Source organism: Tachypleus tridentatus, chromosome 3, assembly GCF_004210375.1.
Source record: "Tachypleus tridentatus isolate NWPU-2018 chromosome 3, ASM421037v1, whole genome shotgun sequence".
Taxonomy (NCBI): Eukaryota; Metazoa; Arthropoda; class Merostomata; order Xiphosura; family Limulidae; genus Tachypleus; species Tachypleus tridentatus.
Genome location: NC_134827.1, coordinates 42,902,556 through 42,924,521, shown reverse-complemented (window position 1 = coordinate 42,924,521; position 21,966 = coordinate 42,902,556). Strand labels below are relative to the sequence as shown.

Genomic DNA, 21,966 nt, shown 5'->3' with positions numbered 1-21,966 from the left:
ACACATTTAAGTTTACAACTGTAGAGACTGTGTTAAATCAAATATGACTTGAAAACATATTTCGGGTACTAGGCAATTAGTAATGCATTTACAAGTCTACATATACAAAAGAACATTTAATATACATAACAATAAATAGCTCAAAAAATAAAAGTGTAATACTTTATGTATGTTCAATGTGTAGTCTTACTAGTTGGATAAATCTGTCCATTACTCTTACTACAAGTGTTTAGTAATTTTAAAGATAGTTTAATGTATCTGACATCAGACATACTTATTGTTTTTCTTGTCAATACCTTTAGTCTATGTTTCAAGTAATCCTCTTTAATAATTGTTTGTTTTCCAAGACTGTTGGAAAAAGTAAAACTTGTTTTTAATCTTAAGTTCTTGTTATAAAATAAAATAATTTCATGCATTTGTTGAGATATGTGATGGACAGCGACACCTGATCACCCAAACTGCATTGAAAGACAGGAAGTTTATTGGAAACACGAGCATGGACCCTACATTGTCACTGATCATGGCCAATATGGCTAAAATATATCATGGTGACCTTGTATTAGATCCCTTTGTCGGTTCAGGTATGTGTGATTAAAAGTTAACCAAGGTAAATTATTTGTATAAACAGATAATAATAAGCTATTAAAGGATATTATGTATGATTAGAAAGATAATAACAATTTGTAAAAATAGATAATGATTAGCTTTTGAAGGATATTATGTATGATTAGAAAGATAATGATTTGTAAAAACAGATAATGATTAGCTTTTGAAGGATATTATGTATGATTAGAAAGATAATGATTTGTAAAAACAGATAATAAACTATTGAAGGGTATGATGTGTGATTAGAAAGGTAATAATGATTTGTAAAAACAGATAATGATAAACTGTTAAAGTATTATTACATATGACTAGAAAGATAATGATTTGTAAAAACAGATAATGATGAACTATTAAAGGATATTATGTATGATTAGAAAGATAATGATTTGTAAAAACAGATAATAAACTATTGAAGGGTATGATGTGTGATTAGAAAGGTAATAATGATTTGTAAAAACAGATAATGATGAACTATTAAAGTATTATTACATATGACTAGAAAGATAATGATTTGTAAAAACATAGTAAACAGTTTATGAATATTTATGATTTGGAATTAAGAAATACAGAGTTGTATACTATGTTTTGTATTGTTAATTAGGGAGTTTTCATGTCACATTATGAGCATGGTTTAATAATTAGAACCTTCTTGAAAATTTAGAATATAATTTAGCAGTACAAATCACAAATTAGTGTAAAATATAGAATGAGTGATTTGTTATATTGAATGGTTGAATACTGAATTAGTGTATTTGTTAGTCAGTTTATCTGTGACTGCTAGACGCTTCGTTCAATTCTGTGAATACTGAGCTTGTTTTTGATAGATTTTTTAAAATACAACATTTATCGTATCTAGAGGGGAATATTAACAAATGAAATTGTTGTGTTAGCATTTACAATGAACTTAAAGCTATCAGTGAGCATTAGTTAACTCATTTGCAATGAGTAAGTCATGACTTGTTATAGAGGTATATTCAGAATGTAATTAAACTACAATACTATCCATGTATATGAATAAACGTGGCATCTATATATATAGCTAAAAATTGAATTTTAATATTAGATAAATTTATAAAGAAATGTTTTAATATATCATCAATCTCATCCAGCATGAGAATTGTGACATTTGTTCTTTAGGTTTTCCCTCTTCTCTAATGTATTTCCAACTCTTCAAGAAGTCAGGTATTTAACATAAATTAGTCATTTTGAGTATTAGTCCAGCAAAGTTTGATGTTTATATCCTTCAATCTTATTTGTTTGTGAACTAAAACTAGAACATTAGACCCACCTGTCACATCTTTTGTTTCACAAGTTTAATACTATTTTTATAACCAATAGAAATCCAAAGTTTTATCAAATGATATATTGTATTGTTTTCTGTACAGAATACTTCATCTTAAAGTCAAAACTTTATCTAATAGTATACACATCAACATTACCTGAATTTGTAAAGGCTTTTATTGCATAATTAGAAAGTCAAAAAAATTATGGGGCATTGTTCATGCATGTTGTTATTCTGTATTCTTAGGTGCATTATTTAATTGAAAATTATTTAGTGTAGTTCCAATTAGCATAAAATGGTAGGCTTAAGTTTTTCATCAAAAGTTAACAGCAAGAAACAAGAGGACCAGATATACAATTTTTTTTTTTTTTAATTTCACACACAGCTACACAAGGGCTATCTGCACCAGCCATCCCTAAATTAGCAGTGTAAGACTAGAGGGAAGGCAACTAGTCATCACCACCCATCGCCAACTCTTGGGCTACTCTTTAATCAATGAATAGTGGGATTGACCATCACATTATAATGCCCCTACGGCTAAAAGGGGCAAGCATATTTGGTGCAACGGGGATTCGAACCCACACCCCTCAGATTGCTATTACTATACAGACAGCTAAAATATAAAAAGTAGAAACTTATTAGATATGATAAAGTTAGGTGAGATAATGAAAAACTTGTGCACGTCTTGTGTGTTATGTAAGTTGTTATGGTAACACAAATTACATGTTTGTCATATGACTTGTAGAATTATTAGTTGGATACTTTTCAAAGGATAATAATATAGTAAACATAAGTATAAATGAATGAATTTTTTATGAGTTTTAAGCTATTTAGGATACAAAATTATAGTTTAATCTTACAATTCTAGATTACAGTGTATGTTTGTTTTAATAGGTAGTTTACTAACTGTATGTTTGTTTTAATAGGTAGTTTACTTGTGGCTGCTGCTACATTTGGTGGGTATGTGTGTGGTACTGACCTCGACTTCTTAATGTTACATGGGAAAGGTAGGTTTTAAAGTGTTTTAAGAAAGTCGCTTATAATAGAATCTTAACTTTATGGACTTTAACATTCATATCATGTAAATTAACTAAAAACTGGAAACAAATATTTCACACCAGTTATTGAAGGACAGAAATGTAATTTAATTTGTACTATATAAATTACCTAGAAATAATACAAACTATTTTATAATATTTGCATATTTTATTGATTGGTAAGAACCACAAGGAATAAATAAAACAGATTTATTGTACTTTTGTAGTATTGTCAGGAGTTTTGTTTAACTGTGAATATCTATATTTTAAAATTATTTATCTTATTGTTATGACATGTTGATAAATTAAATATTTACATTTCAATTTTGATTAAAACATTACCAAACAGAATTGAAATTGCTTGCAGTAAGAACATATTATTTGTTATGATAAAGTTAGCTGAATTGTTTGGAAGTGTTTCCACAACACTAAATGTGTATAGTTTCAATATTGAAACATATACATAATACCATATAGGTTTTTATATTGGAAACATGTACACAATATTACATAGGTTTTATATTGGAAACATATATACAATATCATATGAGTTTTATATTGGAAACATATGCACAGTATTACATAGGTTTAATATTGGAAATATGTACACAATACTATATAGGTTTCGTATTGGAAATATGTACACATACACAATATTATATAGGTTTCATATTGGAAACATACACAATACTATACAAGTTTTATATTGGAAATAAACAATACTATATAGGTTTTTATTGGAAACATACATAATACTATATAGGTTTTTATTGGAAACATACATAATACTATATAGGTTTTATATTGGAAACACACAATTCTATATAGGTTTTATTTTGGAAACATATACACAATACTATATAGGTTTTATATTGGAAACACACAATTCTATACAGGTTTTATTTTGGAAACATACACAATACTATATAGGTTTTATTTTGGAAACATACACAATACTATATAGGTTTTATTTTGGAAACATACACAATACTATATAGGTATATACACAATACTATATAGGTTTTATATTGGAAACATACATAATACTGTATAGGTTTTATATGGGAAACATACAAAATACTATATAGGTTTTATATTGGAAACATACAAAATACTATATAGGTTTTATATTGGAAACATACACAATTCTATATAGGTTTTATTTTGGAAACATACAAAATACTATATAGGTTTTATATTGGAAACATAGGTATTATATTGCAAACATACACAATACTATGCAAGTTTTATATTGGAAATAGGTACATAATACTATATAGTTTTATATTGGAAATATATAAAACATTTATGAAATTACACCTTTTAAATATTGAAAGTACATACACAGTGCTGTGAATTATTAGTAGACTTACTGTTTGAAGGACCAGTCAATGTATTTCCAAATAATATGTATTTTGTTCTGTCAAAGCTAAACCTACTCGGTGTAAGCAAAAGATGAGAGAGCCAGATGAAAACATCAGATCCAACTTGAGACAGTATGGTCTTGAATCCCATTATATCGATGTTATTGTTGCTGATGCAGCTCTTCCAGTCTGGAGTGACCAGTGCATGTTTGATGCTATAATTGCTGATCGTAAGTACTAGATAAAATATCATAAGAAAGGTTATTCTATTTCTTTATGATAAAACTGTGTTTCTAAGCTTAGTAAATAGTTTCAGCATTTTTAATACTAATAAACAAAACATTTATTAGTTAGCTGTTCAACGCTAGAAGAAACTGTATGGAATATTGTATTCATTGTAAATTGTTTAATAGTAAAATTGTAACATGGAAAATGAAAAGTCAGAGTATATTTATAACTAATGTTCAAGTACTAGGTCTTGGAATTCTGGTATACTTATTAGGAACTTTCAGAGCTTGTTAAAAATGTTAGCTTACATTCAGGTATTACATTAATTACGACTAATAGATCTTGGTATTCCAGTGTTTTTATTATTAAGAATTTAAGAGTGTTAAAAATGTACAAACTTGAGGTGATTATCAAACATATTGTTACAGGTCTTGTCTAAGTAACCTTATCGTAATTATCCAACACTGTGTCATTAAAGAGAGTGAGTGGTGTTTTTTTTATTCAACACTTTATTGTAACTGTACACTTCATATGTTTGTGCTGGCTTCATCTCACCTCTAGTGGAGACTGCTGTAATATTCAGTCAGTTCAGTTTCCATTTCCACTTACTCTTGACTTCAACTTTATTAGTAAGGAAGAGACACTCTACAGCATTCCAGTTTTGATACCAAATCAAATTTCTCAGCTAAAATAATCCCATTATACCAAACACCCACTTTCTAAACTAAAATAATCTCAATATTAATGTTAAATATTAACTAAATATCAAATCCTAAGTGAAATTGCATGATGTTATTATCTTCTAAAATGACAATGTGGATTCAAATAAGTTATGTTACAACACACTTAAATGTGAAGTGTTGACTGTTGTTACTGAAGACATATCTGACAAATAAGTTATGTTACAACACACACTTTTAAATATGAAGTACTATTAGTGGTTGTATAAAACTAAGACTGGTGTTGTAATTACAATCATCCTTGTTGAAATACCCCATGATCTCAGTAAACCAATCATCCTTGATGAAATACCCCATGATCTCAGTAAACCAATCATCCTTGATGAAATACCCCATGATCTCAGTAAACCAATCATCCTTGATGAAATACCCTATGATCTCAGTAAACCAATCATCCTTGTTGAAACACCTCATGAATTCAGTAGATCAATCATCCTTGTTGAAATACCCCATGATCTCAGTAAATCAATCATCCTTGTTGAAACACCCCATGATCTCAGTAAACCAATCTTCCTTGTTGAAATACCTCATGATCTCAGTAAACCAATCATCCTTGTTGAAACACCCCATGATCTCAGTAAGCCAATAATCCTTGTTGAAACACCTCATGAATTCAGTAGATCAATCATCCTTGTTGAAATACCCCATGATCTCAGTAAATCAATCATCCTTGTTGAAACACCCCATGATCTCAGTAAACCAATCTTCCTTGTTGAAATACCTCATGATCTCAGTAAACCAATCATCCTTGTTGAAACACCCCATGATCTCAGTAAACCAATCATCCTTGTTGAAACACCCCATGATCTCAGTAAATGAATCTTCCTTGTTGAAATACCTCATGATCTCAGTAAACCAATCATCCTTGTTGAAATACCCCGTGATCTCAGTAAATCAATCATACTTGTTGAAACACCCCATGATCTCAGTAAACCAGTTATCCTTATTGAAATACCTCATGATCTCAGTAAACCAATCTTCCTTGTTGAAATACCTCATGATCTCAGTAAACCAATCTTCCTTGTTGAAATACCCCATGATATCTGTAAATCAATCATCCTTGTTGAAACACCCCATGATCCCAGTAAAGCAATCATCCTTGTTGAAATACCCCATGATCTCAATAAACCAATCATCCTTGGAGCCTTTGAATGTGAACATTATTGAAGCATCAGTTTAATGAGCTGGGTGACAAAGATGCTATTAGAAGTGAAGATAGAAAATGAATTAAATGATTTTATTTAAATTAAGAAAGGCTTGAGACAAGGGTGTTTCTTTTCACCTGACTTGCTTAATTTGTACAACAAATATACGAGGTCTGTTAAAAAAATACGCAGACTGACGTCATAAAACAAAATGTACTTTATTTAGAAGTTACAGGTCTGGGACCCCTTCAAAGTACTCTCCTTCCCAACGCACACACTTATCCCAACGGTGTTTCCACTTGTTGAAACAGTCCTGGTACGCTTCTTTTGTAATGTCCTCCAGCTCCTTCATCGCATTTGCCTTAATCTCGGGAATCATCTCAAATCTTCTTCCTTTCAAGGGTCTTTTGAGTTTGGGGAACAAGAAAAAATCTCAAGGAGCAAGGTCAGGTGAGTAGGAGGGGTGGGGAAGAACAGTGATCGAGTGTTTGGCCAAAAACTCACAAGTTCTGAGGCACAAATTTCGCAGCAATGCGGTGCATCTTCAATTTTTCAGTCAAAATCTCGTAACAAGATCCAACTGATATCCCACACTCTTCAGCAAGCTCCCTGACTGTCAGACGTTGATTTTGTCGACGTGTGGGTCGTCAGTTGATTTGGAAGGACGTCCAGGATGCTCATCATCTTCAATGGACTGGTGACCATCCTTAAAACGTTCATGCCACTTGAAACATGCCGTACGCTTCATAGCAACATTACCGTAAGCCGTGTTAAGCATAGCAAAAGTTTCATTCGCAGATTTTCCAAGTTTAACACAAAATTTCACAGCAAGTCGTTGGTCCTTCAGGTCATTCATTCTGAAATCCGCCAAACGAAAAAATCGCACTTCACTTAAAACCGCGTAACTAATACACAAATGAAGATATCTGCAATCGGGAAATGGCGTTGTAATTAGCTGATCTGTGCGAACCTAGCGACACCAAGCAGACTCCCCTGGAACCAACTGGAGCTGCGCAATTCAAACAGTCTGCGTATTTTTTGAACAGCCCTTGTATCCTGATGGAAATTATAAGGACCTGTCATTGATGGAGATAATTTGAACAGCTTGTATTTTAACACAGTTTTAATTGCTGATCCATACAATGTTAGGTAAAGTTGTTAATGAAATGGGGAGAGAAGGGTCTAAGATTCAACTGTAGGAGAAAAATAATGCATGATTATAAAGGTTATATTCAACTGTAGGAGAAAATAATGCATGGTTATTACAAAGATTATGTTCAACTATAGGAGAAAATAATGCATGGTTATTACAAAGATTATGTTCAACTGTAGGATAAAATAATGCATGGTTATTACAAAGATTATGTTCAACTGTAGGAGAAAATAATGCATGATTATTACAAAGATTATGTTCAACTGTAGGAGAAAAATAATGCATGATTACAAAGGTTATAACAACTGTAGGAGAAAATGCATGGTTATTACAGAGATTATGTTCAACTGTAGGAGAAAATAATGCATGGTTATTACAAATATTATGTACAACTGTAGGAGAAAATAATGCATGATTATTACAAAGATTATGTTCAACTGTAGGAGAAAATAATGCATGGTTATTACAAATATTATGTTCAACTGTAGGAGAAAATAATGCATGGTTATTACAAAGATTATGTACAACTGTAGGAGAAAATAATGCATGATTATTACAAAGATTATGTTCAACTGTAGGAGAAAATAATGCATGGTTATTACAAATATTATGTTCAACTGTAGGAGAAAATAATGCATGGTTATTACAAAGATTATGTTCAACTGTAGGAGAAAATAATGCATGGTTATTACAAAGATTATGTTCAACTGTAGGAGAAAATAATGCATGGTTATTACAAAGATTATGTTCAACTGTAGGAGAAAATAATGCATGATTATTACAAAGATTATGTTCAACTGTAGGAGAAAAATAATGCATGATTACAAAGGTTATAACAACTGTAGGAGAAAATGCATGGTTATTACAGAGATTATGTTCAACTGTAGGAGAAAATAATGCATGGTTATTACAAATATTATGTACAACTGTAGGAGAAAATAATGCATGATTATTACAAAGATTATGTTCAACTGTAGGAGAAAATAATGCATGGTTATTACAAATATTATGTTCAACTGTAGGAGAAAATAATGCATGGTTATTACAAAGATTATGTACAACTGTAGGAGAAAATAATGCATGATTATTACAAAGATTATGTTCAACTGTAGGAGAAAATAATGCATGGTTATTACAAATATTATGTTCAACTGTAGGAGAAAATAATGCATGGTTATTACAAAGATTATGTTCAACTGTAGGAGAAAATAATGCATGGTTATTACAAAGATTATGTTCAACTGTAGGAGAAAATAATGCATGGTTATTTCAGAGATTATGTTCAACTGTAGGAGAAAATAATGCATGGTTATTACACAGATTATGTTCAACTGTAGGAGAAAATAATGCATGGTTGTTACAAAGATTATGTTCAACTGTAGGAGAAAATAATGCATGGTTATTACAAAGATTATGTTTATTGTCAATATTGATAGAGCAGATAAATAAATTAAACTATCTGAAAATCTGGATAACATCAGTTGGTTAAATGTCATCAGGAAATGGGCAATAGAAAAAGAAATTTTGGAAGACATGTTAACATGTGTTTATAAAAATGGATTAATGTATTGTTAACATTGTTCTGTACTTTATTTGAATTAAAGTGCTAATACCCATATCAGCCATTAAGAATACATTTTCACTTCAAGTGGGTTTCTTTCATCATAAAAATAGATGAATGTATCAACATTAGAAATTCTTTACCCCTCAAGAAGAAGAGATCTGTGGAAAACGATGGTCACCAATGTCCTGTTTGAACAGAGGAAGAAATTGTATCATTTCTGGAAGCATGTCTTACAAAACAGCACAGTTTATGTATCAGGAAGCACTGAATGTCATTAGAGTGTGTATTCCAGAACAGCACAGTTTCTGTATCAGGAAATACCGAGTGTTATTACTGATGGTATGTATTCCAGAGCAGCATAGTTTCTGTATCAAGAAATATACAATGTCATTATTGAAGGCATGTGTATCAGGACAGCACAGTTATCTGGAAGTAATGAGTGTATCTGTTTTTGGACAGCACAGTTATTTGGAAGTACTGAAGGTATGGGTTTTGGGACAACACAGTCATCTGGAAGTACTGAATGTCATTACTGAAGGTATGTGTTTCAGGACAGCACAGTTATCTTGAAGTACTGAAGGCATGTGTTTCAGGATAGCAGAATTATCTGGAAGTACTGAAGGCATGTGTTTTGGGACAGCACAGTTATCTGGAAGTACTGAAGGCATGTGTTTTGGGACAACACAGTCATCTGGAACTACTGAAGGTATGTGTTTTGGGACAACACAGTCATCTGGAACTACTGAAGGTATGTGTTTCAGGACAGCACAATTATCTGGAAGTACTGAAGGTGTGTATTTTGGGAAAGCACAGTTATCTGGAAGTACTGAATGTCATTACTGAAGGTATGTGTTTCAGGACAGCACAGTTATCTGGAAGTACTGAAGGTATGTGTTTCAGGACAGCACAGTTATCTTGAAGTACTGAAGGCATGTGTTTCAGGACAGCACAGTTATCTGGAAGTACTGAATGTCATAACTAAAGGTATATGTTTGTTTCAGGACAGCACAATTATCTGGAAGTACTGAAGGTATGTGTTTTAACAGACATCACAGTTATCTTGAAGTACTGAAGGCATGTGGACAGCACAGTTATCTTGAAGTACTGAAGGTATGTGTTTCAGGACACACAGTTATCTGGAAGTACTGAATGTCAAGTATGTGTTTCAGGACAACACAGTAAAGGTATGTGTTTCAGGACATCACAGTCATCTGGAAGTACTGAATGTCATTACTGAAGGTATATGTTTCAGGACAGCACAGTTATTTGGAAGTTGTGAAAGCATGTGTTTTAAGACATCACAGTTATCTGGAAGTACTAAAATGCATCACTGGTTCAGATTAGACGTTTGTGGTGTCAAAATACAAAGTTTTGTACAAATTATGAACTCAAATTACAGATATTGACAAACTGAACTATGAAATAAAATCTTTTATTTTTTGTATTTGCTGAGCTATCACAATATTTAGTTAATCAAACATAGTGGCCCCAGCTTACCTCCTTCCATTTTCCCTTATGTACACTTCTATTTATGACATGGAAATAACCAATCAAAAGCTCAGCATGTCCCCTAGTGAATTTCTCAGCTATTTTAAAATATAATGACAACAAACCTTCATGCTGGTAAGGTTAGTCTTTAGCCTGTTTGAGATTTCATATTATTTTAGATACAAATACAGCTTGGTTATTAAACTTGACAAATGATCATAGAAATCTGTTGTACTTATGAAGTAATTTATAATTTTATTGGTTATTCAACTTTATATATAAGGCCTTAAAAAATGATCTTTCAAATCTTCCACATGCAAAATTTCTTAAAATATAGCAAGTGATGACAAGCAGCAACAGTGTGTAAAGGTTGTGACTAGAAGAGTTAATTATTTGATTTATTTCTTTAATCACTGTTCTATTTTGTAAGAAAAATGAGTTTAAGAAAATGTTTATAAATAGCAATAATCGATATACATAAAAAGTGAATAATAATTGAAATATGAAACACAGCCAAGATAGGTCACTTTGTAAAGAGTAAACATCAGTTTTATATTACTGGATACAGTAATATCAGTACACATGCACAGTATAAATGCTAGTTTTGTAATGTCAATGAGGCATTACTGGAAGGTTAATATAATAAAAATAATAAACATATAATGTTAGAAGAGTTAATTTATTTATTTTAATCATTTATGTTTTTGTTTTATAATCTGCACTCATTAAAAAATGAAAAAGATATAATTAATATTAATTTCTTAATTTATTCTGGTGATTATGAGGTTGGTCAAATCAACTGAACTCACACAGATTCTCAATTGAAAAGAGTGTAAAAAAATGTTTAATCTGAACATAATAAGGATTTTTAATGTGAAATTTGAAGATTTTCTGATGCTTAAAGATATTTTTAATCTTGAAATGAAAACTATGTTGAATAGGTAAGGTGCAAAAATAGAAAAAATGATCAGAAAACATTGGTTAACAAACTTTAAGACTTCATAAAACAAATCTGATAAAATGGTTATGAGGTTAGGCATAGGGACTGAGCTTAAAGTTATTTGCTTAATTAGAAATGTCTGAAGAAAAACACATTCCCTCACAGATTTGTTTCATCAAAGGCATGTGTTGTGATGGACTAATGTAACATTAATGGAACATGAATGAAAACAAAAAAACAGCCTTAGTCGGTCTTTGTTGTACATTTTGTTTTAAGGTATTTTTTAAATTAAAAGAGTATTTATATAAATGCTGCTCATGACTTTCATATAGCTCCTTATGGAATACGAGAAGCAACAGAGAGAATTGGAACAGCTAAAACATACACTATTCCTGACCACTTGTAAGTTATTTTTAAAATCTGTTCATAAAATACCTCATGAAAGGTTTATGGATAGCTTCTTAGGTTGATGATATAAGATATATGGATCAAGAAAACTTGGGCCAAGCCTTATTTCGTGGTTTGCAGATTTGTCTAGCAACACATGTGGTGTTGTAATGTGGGACTGTGGGTGCATTTAAGGGAGTAATGGTCAGATAACAGTTGAGTACCTGCTGACCATCTTCTTGTATAGCCACTAATTTATATAGAATAAGTTATAGACTTTATTAACTGTGTATCAGCTTGTTTAATATAAAATGAAGGCCATTCCTCTGAAGACACCTGAGTTTAATATAGATCATTGCTTTATCTGAGAAAATGTAATTTAGTTTAATATGTTTGAAATGAAAGTGAAGTAATCCTGTAAGTGGAGATAGTTTTATTTATGCTCTAAGAACATTAAATTGTTTATACTTATGTATAGGTCTTGCTATATTCATTTAATTTTTGACTTTCATAACTGTGACTACATATAATATTTTTAAACTGTTTTTTTACTACATTTTTAGAGGGAATTTTTGTGATGTTTCATTTTTCTAAACAGAGTGAGCGGACACATTCCATCAAAAGTATCTTACAATTTGCAAGACATAATTCGTGACCTGCTAAATTTCAGTGGGGATCATCTTTGTGTTGGAGGTCGTCTTGTATATTGGTTACCAGTTTTTAAGAATGAGTGAGTGATTATTTACAATATTTAACTACACTTTGCCTTAATAGTTTGTTGGTGTTTTGTGGAAAAGATGTACTGGTTCTTAGTGAACTATCTGTGCATAAGATGTGAATGTTTCTGTCATGCTATTTGGAAATACTGTTCTATGTCCACGTCATTTTCAATTTTTTACTGCAACATAAAATGTTTAATCTGAAGGTATACCATAAAGTTTCCAACAATTGTTGTATGTTTTTCTTGTGTTTGAAAAGGAAATTAAATTCAAATATCTTGAGCTGTGGAGATTTTTAGAGATTACTTCTATTTTGTCTGCTTTTATAGTTCAGAAATGAGTCATGTCATAGCTCAAGAATAGTATGTTTTGATGTTATAGATTAGGAATTAGTCATAGCTCAAGAATGATATGTTGTGATGTTATAGATTAGGAATGAGTCATGTCATAGCTGAAGAATATGTTGTGATGTTATTTATTAGGAATTGGTCATGTCATAGCTCAATAATGATATGTTGTGATGATATAGATTAGGAATTAGTCATGTTATAGGTGACAAATCATATGTTGTGGTGACGAGAGAACCCACTTGTAGAGAAAATTACATATTTAAAAATGGGTGGTATAACTACAGAAAGCTCTATGTAGAAAAGCAAACAACGTTTTGACCTTCTTCGGTCATCATCAGGTTCATAAAAAAAGGAAGGGTTACAGACTGACCACATGTTTGAATGGGGTTGTGTCACTGAGTGTAGGAATGTACAGGACATGCTTAGATGTTGGATATATTTATTAGTATAGGTATAAAGGCGTTCCTTTGTATTGGTTTATTTTGGGCTTGAGTTGTTGTATAAGTAAGGCTTCTTTAATTTTGCGTTTGTTTATGTTTGTTTCTTTATTTAGTGTCTGAGTGTTTTCTATGGTTATGTTGCATTTATTTGATTTGCAGTGTTCAAAAATGTGCAGAGGTGACTTTTTGTGTCCTTTGAATCTGGTTTCCATTTTTCTACTTGTTTCTCCAATATAGAAGTCGTGGCAGTTATCACATTGTATTTTATAAATAATGTTGGTGTGGTGTTTGTCAGTGTAGTTTTTACATAGTATAGACCTCAGTTTTGTGCCTGGTTTTTGAATAAATTTGGTATTAACTGGAATGTCATATTTTCTTACTAGTTTTTGCCAAATGTTGGTTATTTTTCTGCTGATGTCAGGAATATATGGTATGCAGCCGTATATGGTTTTGTGATTTTTTATTTGTCAGATATATTTACTTTTGTTGGTTGATTTTGCTTTCTGTCTAGGTGTGTGCATATAATGTTTTCTACAGTTTGTGGAGGAAACTTATTGATGTTGATGAAGTATTGTTGTATTTTGTCTAATTTGTCATTAATTTTATCTGGGGAGCATAGTTTTATGGCTGTGTTTATTTGGTTTCTTAGTATGTTGAGTTTTTGTTTTGTTTCATGTGCTGAGTTCCAAAGAATGTATAGTCCAGTATGGGTGATTTTACGGTGGATTTTTGTTTTAAATTGTGTGTATGTTCTTGTAATTTTGAGGTTAAGAAATGATATTTGATTGCTTTCTTCCTGTTCACATGTGAAGTTAATGTTGGTATAGAGTTAATGTGATTGAAAAAATTGTCGTGTTATAGCGCAGGAATGATAAGATATGTTGTGATGTTATAGATTAGGAGTGAGTCATATCATAGCTCAAGAATGATAAGTTGTGACATTATATATTAGGAATTAGTCATGTCATAGCTCAAGAATGATATGTTGTGATGTTATTGATTAGGAATTAGTCATGTCATAGCTCAAGAATGATATGTTGTGGCATTATATATTAGGAATTAGTCATGTCATAGCTCAAGAATGATATGTTGTGACATTATATATTAGGAATTAGTTATGTCATAGCTCAACAATGATATGTTGTGATGTTGTAGATCAGGAGTGAATAACATGTCAGAGCTAAAGAACAACATATTATCATGTATATGTAATATTGTAATACATTGTTAATAGTTTGAGTAAGAAAATGAATTAATGTTGTAATTAAGGTTTGTACTTTTGAAGTATTGACTCATTTCTATAGTTTGTTTATTGTAGATTTTTTGAATTAGTTTTCAGGCTGATTTGGTTCCTGCTCATCCTAGCCTTAAATTAATTAGCTTAAGTGAACAGTCATTGAACTTGCATTCCTCTCGATATCTGGTCACCATGGAAAGGTTACCTCAAATTTTCAAGGTAAGTTGTGAAGTACTGTTCGGAGTTAACCTTATTAACTTCACAGGTCTGGTTGACAAATTTTAATGTATAACTGGCTAATTATTGGAATCACGACCTAACATCTTGTAGTATTTTCTACCTAACTTCAAAATTACAGTATCTTTTGTCTTGCATTGTACAGTAAATGATATATTGCTTGTATTTTGAGTAAAAGAATGTCAGTGTGACATTTGATAATATGAAGTTGAACACATACTTAGCTGTTTTTATTTTATTTTTATGTTCAACCTGAGTTATTTTGTGTATGTGTATATTTCTAATTCATATCTATTGTTAAAATATCTGTTCCAGTAATCAGCTTATTTTATGGAAAATATAACTTAATGATAAGATACGAAGGTGATAATAGGAAGATTTATTAAGTGTTTTGGAATCCTCACACTTCCATCATAAGTAATATAGAAGTGCATAAGATATTTGTAATTATTACATAAGTACATATAAATATTTAGTAAATAATATAGATATAGGTCAAGAAAATGTGGCACAGCTGATGTAGTTAAAATAAGTTTAAATCTTGTGATGATTGTGTGTTATTTATGGATGGAAGGAATGCTTTTATGTACAATGTTTATTTTATAAGTTCAATATCATGTTTGGCTGTTAAGAGAATTTTAATGTTTGAGTGAGAAATCAGATGTCCTCTTTCTGTAATGTGCTGATAGATAGGAGATTCCAGTTTTTATATACATGTCCAGGTATTCACATGCTCATAGGAGACCTTGCAGTCTCTTCATGTCTATAAGTTGGCAACATGTATACAATGTAAACGTGTATAAGTTGGCGACATGTCAACAATAAGCAGTCAGTAAATGATCTTTGTAATGGAAAAAAAACTTTTGACTCTGAAATTCACTTTGATAATGACTTTCAAGTTAATTTGGGGATAGTTAGTGTTCAGTAATTTTTGAACTTCATTAAAATATTGTATGGATCTCCCATTTAGAAATGGTACATTTATCAAATCAATGAAACTTTATATGGATCTTCTGCTTATAAATGGCACATTTATCACATCATTGAAACTTTGTAGGATATTCCACTTAGAAATGGCACATTTATCACATACTTGAAACTTTGTAGGATATTCCACTTAGAAGTGTACATTTATTACATCAATGAAACTCTGTAGGATATTCCACTTAGAAATGGTACATTTATCACGTCATTGAAACTTTGTAGGATATTCCACTTAGAAATGGTACATTTATCACATCAATGAAACTTTGTATTTTAAGGTAGTTAAACATTAACTTTAAAAATAGAAAAATAATATTTTTTATTGGAGTTGTGGTTATCAGATTCCTAATTCTAACCATCGCTCAGGGTTAACCCAGTTTTGAATTATATGTTCTGTAATTATGAAATATTATTTTATTTACTTCTAAAACTAAATGAAATTTTTGAAATTTCATATTCTAAAAATTATAGAAAAGTAAATCAAATTATATGATTTTTATTTACCTTTAGAAAGATAAACATAAACAAGAGACAATACTTCTCTATATCAAGAATAAGTTAACATAAAGGAGAGATAATACTTCTCTGTATCAAGAATAAGTGAACATAAAGGAGAGATAATACTTCTCTATATCAAGAATAAGTTAACATAAAGGAGAGATAATACTTCTCTGTATCAAGAATAAGTGAACATAAAGGAGAGATAATACTTCTCTATATCAAGAATAAGTTAACATAAAGGAGAGATAATACTTCTCTGTATCAAGAATAAGTTAACATAAAGGAGAGATAATACTTTTCTGTATCAAGAATAAGTTTACATAAAGGAGAGGTAATACTTCTCTGTATCAAGAATAAGTTAACATAAAGGAGAGATAATACTTCTCTGTATCAAGAATAAGTTTACATAAAGGAGAGGTAATACTTCTCTGTATCAATAATAAGTTGACATAAAGGAGAGATAATATTTCTCTGTATCAAGAATAAGTTAACATAAAGGAGAGATAATACTTCTCTGTATCGAATAAGTTGACATAAAGGAGAGATAATACTTCTCTGTATCAAGAATAAGTTAACATAAAGGAGAGGTAATACTTCTCTGTATCAAGAATAAGTTAACATGAAGGAGATATAATACTTCTCTGTATCAAGAATAAGTTAACATAAAGGAGAGATAATACTTCTCTGTATCAAGAATAAGTTAACATAAAGGAGAGATAATACTTCTCTGTATCAAGAATAAGTTTACATAAAGGAGAGGTAATACTTCTCTGTATCAAGAATAAGTTAACATAAAGGAGAGATAATTCTTCTCTGTATCAAGAATAAGTTTACATAAAGGAGAGGTAATACTTCTCTGTATCAATAATAAGTTGACATAAAGGAGAGATAATACTTCTCTGTATCAAGAATAAGTTAACATAAACGAGAGATAATACTTCTCTGTATCGAATAAGTTGACATAAAGGAGAGATAATACTTCTCTGTATCAAGAAAAATTTAACATAAAGGAGAGATAATACTTCTCTGTATCAAGAATAATTTAACATAAAGGAGAGATAATACTTCTCTGTATCAAGAATAAGTTTACATAAAGGAGAGGTAATACTTCTCTGTATCAAGAATAAGTTAACATAAAGGAGAGGTAATACTTCTCTGTATCAAGAATAAGTTAACATAGAGGAGAGATAATACTTTTCTGTATCAAGAATAAGTTAACATAAAGGAGAGATAATACTTCTCTATATCAAGAATAAGTTAACATAAAGGAGAGATAATACTTCTCTGTATCAAGAATAAGTTAACATAAAGGAGAGATAATACTTCTCTGTATCAAGAATAAGTTAACATAAAGGACAGATAATTCTTCTCTGTATCAAGAATAAGTTAACATAAAGGAGAGATAATACTTCTCTGTATCAAGAATAAGTTGACATAAAGGAGAGATAATACTTCTCTGTATCAAGAAGGTAGATCTACTAAAAGAATAAATATTTATATTTCCTGTAACTCAGTGATGTCGAGAAACCCACTTGTTGAGAAATTTATATGCAAAAACGGCTCGTTTGGGTTGAGAAAATATTTTACGTAGAAGAGCGAACAACGTTTCGACCTTCTTTGGTCATCGTCAAGTTGAATCGTTGTTCGCTCTTCTACGTAAAATATTTTCTCAACCAAAACGAGCCATTTTTGCATATAAATTTCCTGTAACTGTTACTTAAATTTAGTAAGATCTGTTAGAACAATAAACTTTTTGCACCTGACATTTCGGATGTCTTTCATGACAAAATCCATGTCATGAGAGATTTATCTTTTGAAAATTTTATTGCAATCAGTTAATTCTACAGTGTATTACTGAAATTTATTAAAAATCATTTCTTTACTGATTTTATCATAATGTTTGATGATTTCTTATCAGAAGGCAATTATGAAGTAATTTCAAAACAAATAATAATTACATCAGTGTCCATTAGAAATGTCCACCTTTTTCTGTACTTATTAGGATTGTAAAGAGAATCGGAATGGAGCTCGTGTTCCAGAAACTACACGTGTCTTCAGGGATAAGTACTTCCAGAGAGCACTGCAAAGACGACTTCAAACTTGCTCAGGCCAGACACACATTGACCAGTCAAACTAGTCATTTAAAAGAATTAAACCACCTACCAGTAATTTTGTAGCTTATTCAACTGAGATGAAGTCATCTTACCAACCTACAGAAACCCAATGACACAAGTGCTTTTAGAAAGTGCATTTTCCTTCACCAGGAATAAATGGAAAATATCAAAACAATATGTCTGATAACCAAGTTCAAGGGAACAACTAAAGTGTTGGTAGAATAGAAACTGTAAATATCTTGGTAAACAGACACTTGCTTACTACACCTGTTTATTTAATTCAAAATGGACAAAGATGTCAGTAATGGGATTCACTGAGTCTTACCAAACAGTAACCTGTTTACTACATTTGCTATACCTGTGGTAAGTATAGCACAGTAAGCCCATTGTGCAGCATTGTGCTTAATTGTAAACAAACTCCTTTTCCTGAAGTGAGTTAAACGTGGAGAAATGTGTAAATAATGAGTCTTACTACAAAACACAAATATATATTTTTAATTAGTCAGTCGTGGAAAATGGTGACAGTAATGGGATCCATTGACATTCTTACCAAACAGAGATGTGTTAACTGTCTTTCCATTAGATAGTTGAACTTGTAGAATGATGATAGTAATGGGGTCCATTGACATTCTTACCAAACAGAAATGTGTTAACTGTCTTTCCATTAGATAGTTGAACTTGTAGAATGATGACAGTAATGGGATCCATTGACATTCGTACCAAACAGAAATGTGTTAACTGTCTTTCCATTAGATAGTTGAACTTGTAGAATGATGACAGTAATGGGATCCATTGACATTCGTACCAAACAGAAATGTGTTAACTGTCTTGTAGAATGATGACCATTAGATAGTTAAACTTGTAGAATGATGACAGTAATGGGATCCATTGACATTCTTACCAAACAGAAATGTGTTAACTGTCTTTCCATAAGATAGTTAAACTTGTAGAATGATAACAGTAATGGGATTTATTGACATTCTTACCAAACAGAAATGTGTCAACTGTCTTTCCATTAGATAGTTAAACTTGCAGAATGATGACAGTAATGGGATCCATTGACATTCGTACCAAACAGAAATGTGTTAACTGTCTTTCCATAAGATAGTTAAACTTGTAGAATGATAACAGTAATGGGATTTATTGACATTCTTACCAAACAGAAATGTGTCAACTGTCTTTCCATTAGATAGTTAAACTTGCAGAATGATGACAGTAATGGGATCCATTGACATTCTTACCAAACAGAAATGTGTCAACTGTCTTTCCATTAGATAGTTAAACTTGCAGAATGATGACAGTAATGGGATCCATTGACATTCTTACCAAACAGAAATGTGTTAACTGTCTTTCCATAAGATAGTTAAACTTGTAGAATGATAACAGTAATGGGATTTATTGACATTCTTACCAAACAGAGATGTGTTAACTGTCTTTCCATTAGATAGTTAAACTTGTAGAATGATGACAGTAATGGGATCCATTGACATTCTTACCAAACAGAGATGTGTTAACTGTCTTTCCATTAGATAGTTAAACTTGTAGAATGATGACAGTAATGGGATCCATTGACATTCTTACCAAACAGAAATGTGTCAACTGTCTTTCCATTAGATAGTTAAACTTGCAGAATGATGACAGTAATGGGATCCATTGACATTCTTACCAAACAGAAATGTGTTAACTGTCTTTCCATAAGATAGTTAAACTTGTAGAATGATAACAGTAATGGGATTTATTGACATTCTTACCAAACAGAAATGTGTCAACTGTCTTTCCATTAGATAGTTGAACTTGCAGAATGATGACAGTAATGGGATCCATTGACATTCTTACCAAACAGAAATGTGTTAACTGTCTTTCCATAAGATAGTTAAACTTGTAGAATGATAACAGTAATGGGATTTATTGACATTCTTACCAAACAGAGATGTGTTAACTGTCTTTCCATTAGATAGTTAAACTTGTAGAATGATGACAGTAATGGGATCCATTGACATTCTTACCAAACAGAAATGTGTTAACTGTCTTTCCATTAGATAGTTAAACTTCTAGAATGATAAGAGTAATGGGATCCATTGACATTCGTACCAAACAGAAATGTGTTAACTGTCTTTCCATAAGATAGTTAAACTTGTAGAATGATAACAGTAATGGGATCCATTGACATTCTTACCAAACAGAAATGTGTTAACTGTCTTTCCATTAGATAGTTGAACTTGTAGAATGATGACAGTAATGGAATCCATTGACATTCTTCCCAAACAGAAATGTGTTAACTGTCTTTTCATTAGATAGTTAAACTTGTAGAATGATGACAGTAATGGGATCCATTGACATTCTTACCAAACAGAAATGTGTAAACTGTCTTTTCATTAGATAGTTAAACTTGTAGAATGATGACAGTAATGGGATCCATTGACATTCTTACCAAAGAGAAATGTGTTAACTGTCTTTCCATTAGATAGTTAAACTTCTAGAATGATGATAGTAATGGGATTTATTGACATTCTTACCAAACAGAGATGTGTTAACTGTCTTTCCATTAGATAGTTAAACTTGTAGAATGATGACAGTAATGGGATCCATTGACATTCTTACCAAACAGAAATGTGTTAACTGTCTTTCCATTAGATAGTTAAACTTCTAGAATGATAACAGTAATGGGATTTATTGACATTCTTACCAAACAGAGATGTGTTAACTGTCTTTCCATTAGATAGTTAAACTTGTAGAATGATGACAGTAATGGGATCCATTGACATTCTTACCAAACAGAAATGTGTTAAGTGTCTTTCCATAAGATAGTTAAACTTGTAGAATGATAACAGTAATGGGATTTATTGACATTCTTACCAAACAGAGATGTGTTAACTGTCTTTCCATTAGATAGTTAAACTTGTAGAATGATGACAGTAATGGGATCCATTGACATTCTTACCAAACAGAGATGTGTTAACTGTCTTTCCATTAGATAGTTAAACTTGTAGAATGATGACAGTAATGGGATCCATTGACATTCTTACCAAACAGAAATGTGTCAACTGTCTTTCCATTAGATAGTTAAACTTGCAGAATGATGACAGTAATGGGATCCATTGACATTCTTACCAAACAGAAATGTGTTAACTGTCTTTCCATAAGATAGTTAAACTTGTAGAATGATAACAGTAATGGGATTTATTGACATTCTTACCAAACAGAAATGTGTCAACTGTCTTTCCATTAGATAGTTGAACTTGCAGAATGATGACAGTAATGGGATCCATTGACATTCTTACCAAACAGAAATGTGTTAACTGTCTTTCCATAAGATAGTTAAACTTGTAGAATGATAACAGTAATGGGATTTATTGACATTCTTACCAAACAGAGATGTGTTAACTGTCTTTCCATTAGATAGTTAAACTTGTAGAATGATGACAGTAATGGGATCCATTGACATTCTTA

General features: G+C 31.1%; 1 protein-coding gene across 4 annotated transcripts in view; it reads left to right on the top strand.

The window, feature by feature from the left end:
* LOC143246773 (tRNA (guanine(10)-N(2))-methyltransferase TRMT11-like) overlaps positions 1–19,448 on the top strand; it is a 42,685-nt gene extending 23,237 nt beyond the window's left edge. For 2 of the 4 annotated variants that reach the window (XM_076493913.1, XM_076493910.1), the window contains exons 7-14: positions 425–581; positions 1,744–1,788; positions 2,815–2,895; positions 4,355–4,519; positions 11,880–11,949; positions 12,533–12,664; positions 14,776–14,899; positions 18,405–19,448. In XM_076493913.1, the coding sequence (XP_076350028.1) occupies positions 425–581; positions 1,744–1,788; positions 2,815–2,895; positions 4,355–4,519; positions 11,880–11,949; positions 12,533–12,664; positions 14,776–14,899; positions 18,405–18,539 (909 nt within the window). In that variant the 3' untranslated portion in view covers positions 18,540–19,448. The remainder of the gene's footprint in view (positions 1–424; positions 582–1,743; positions 1,789–2,814; positions 2,896–4,354; positions 4,520–11,879; positions 11,950–12,532; positions 12,665–14,775; positions 14,900–18,404) is intronic. The other 2 variants (XM_076493914.1, XM_076493911.1) reach the window with 1 other exon arrangement.
* The last annotated feature ends 2,518 nt before the right edge of the window (positions 19,449–21,966 follow it).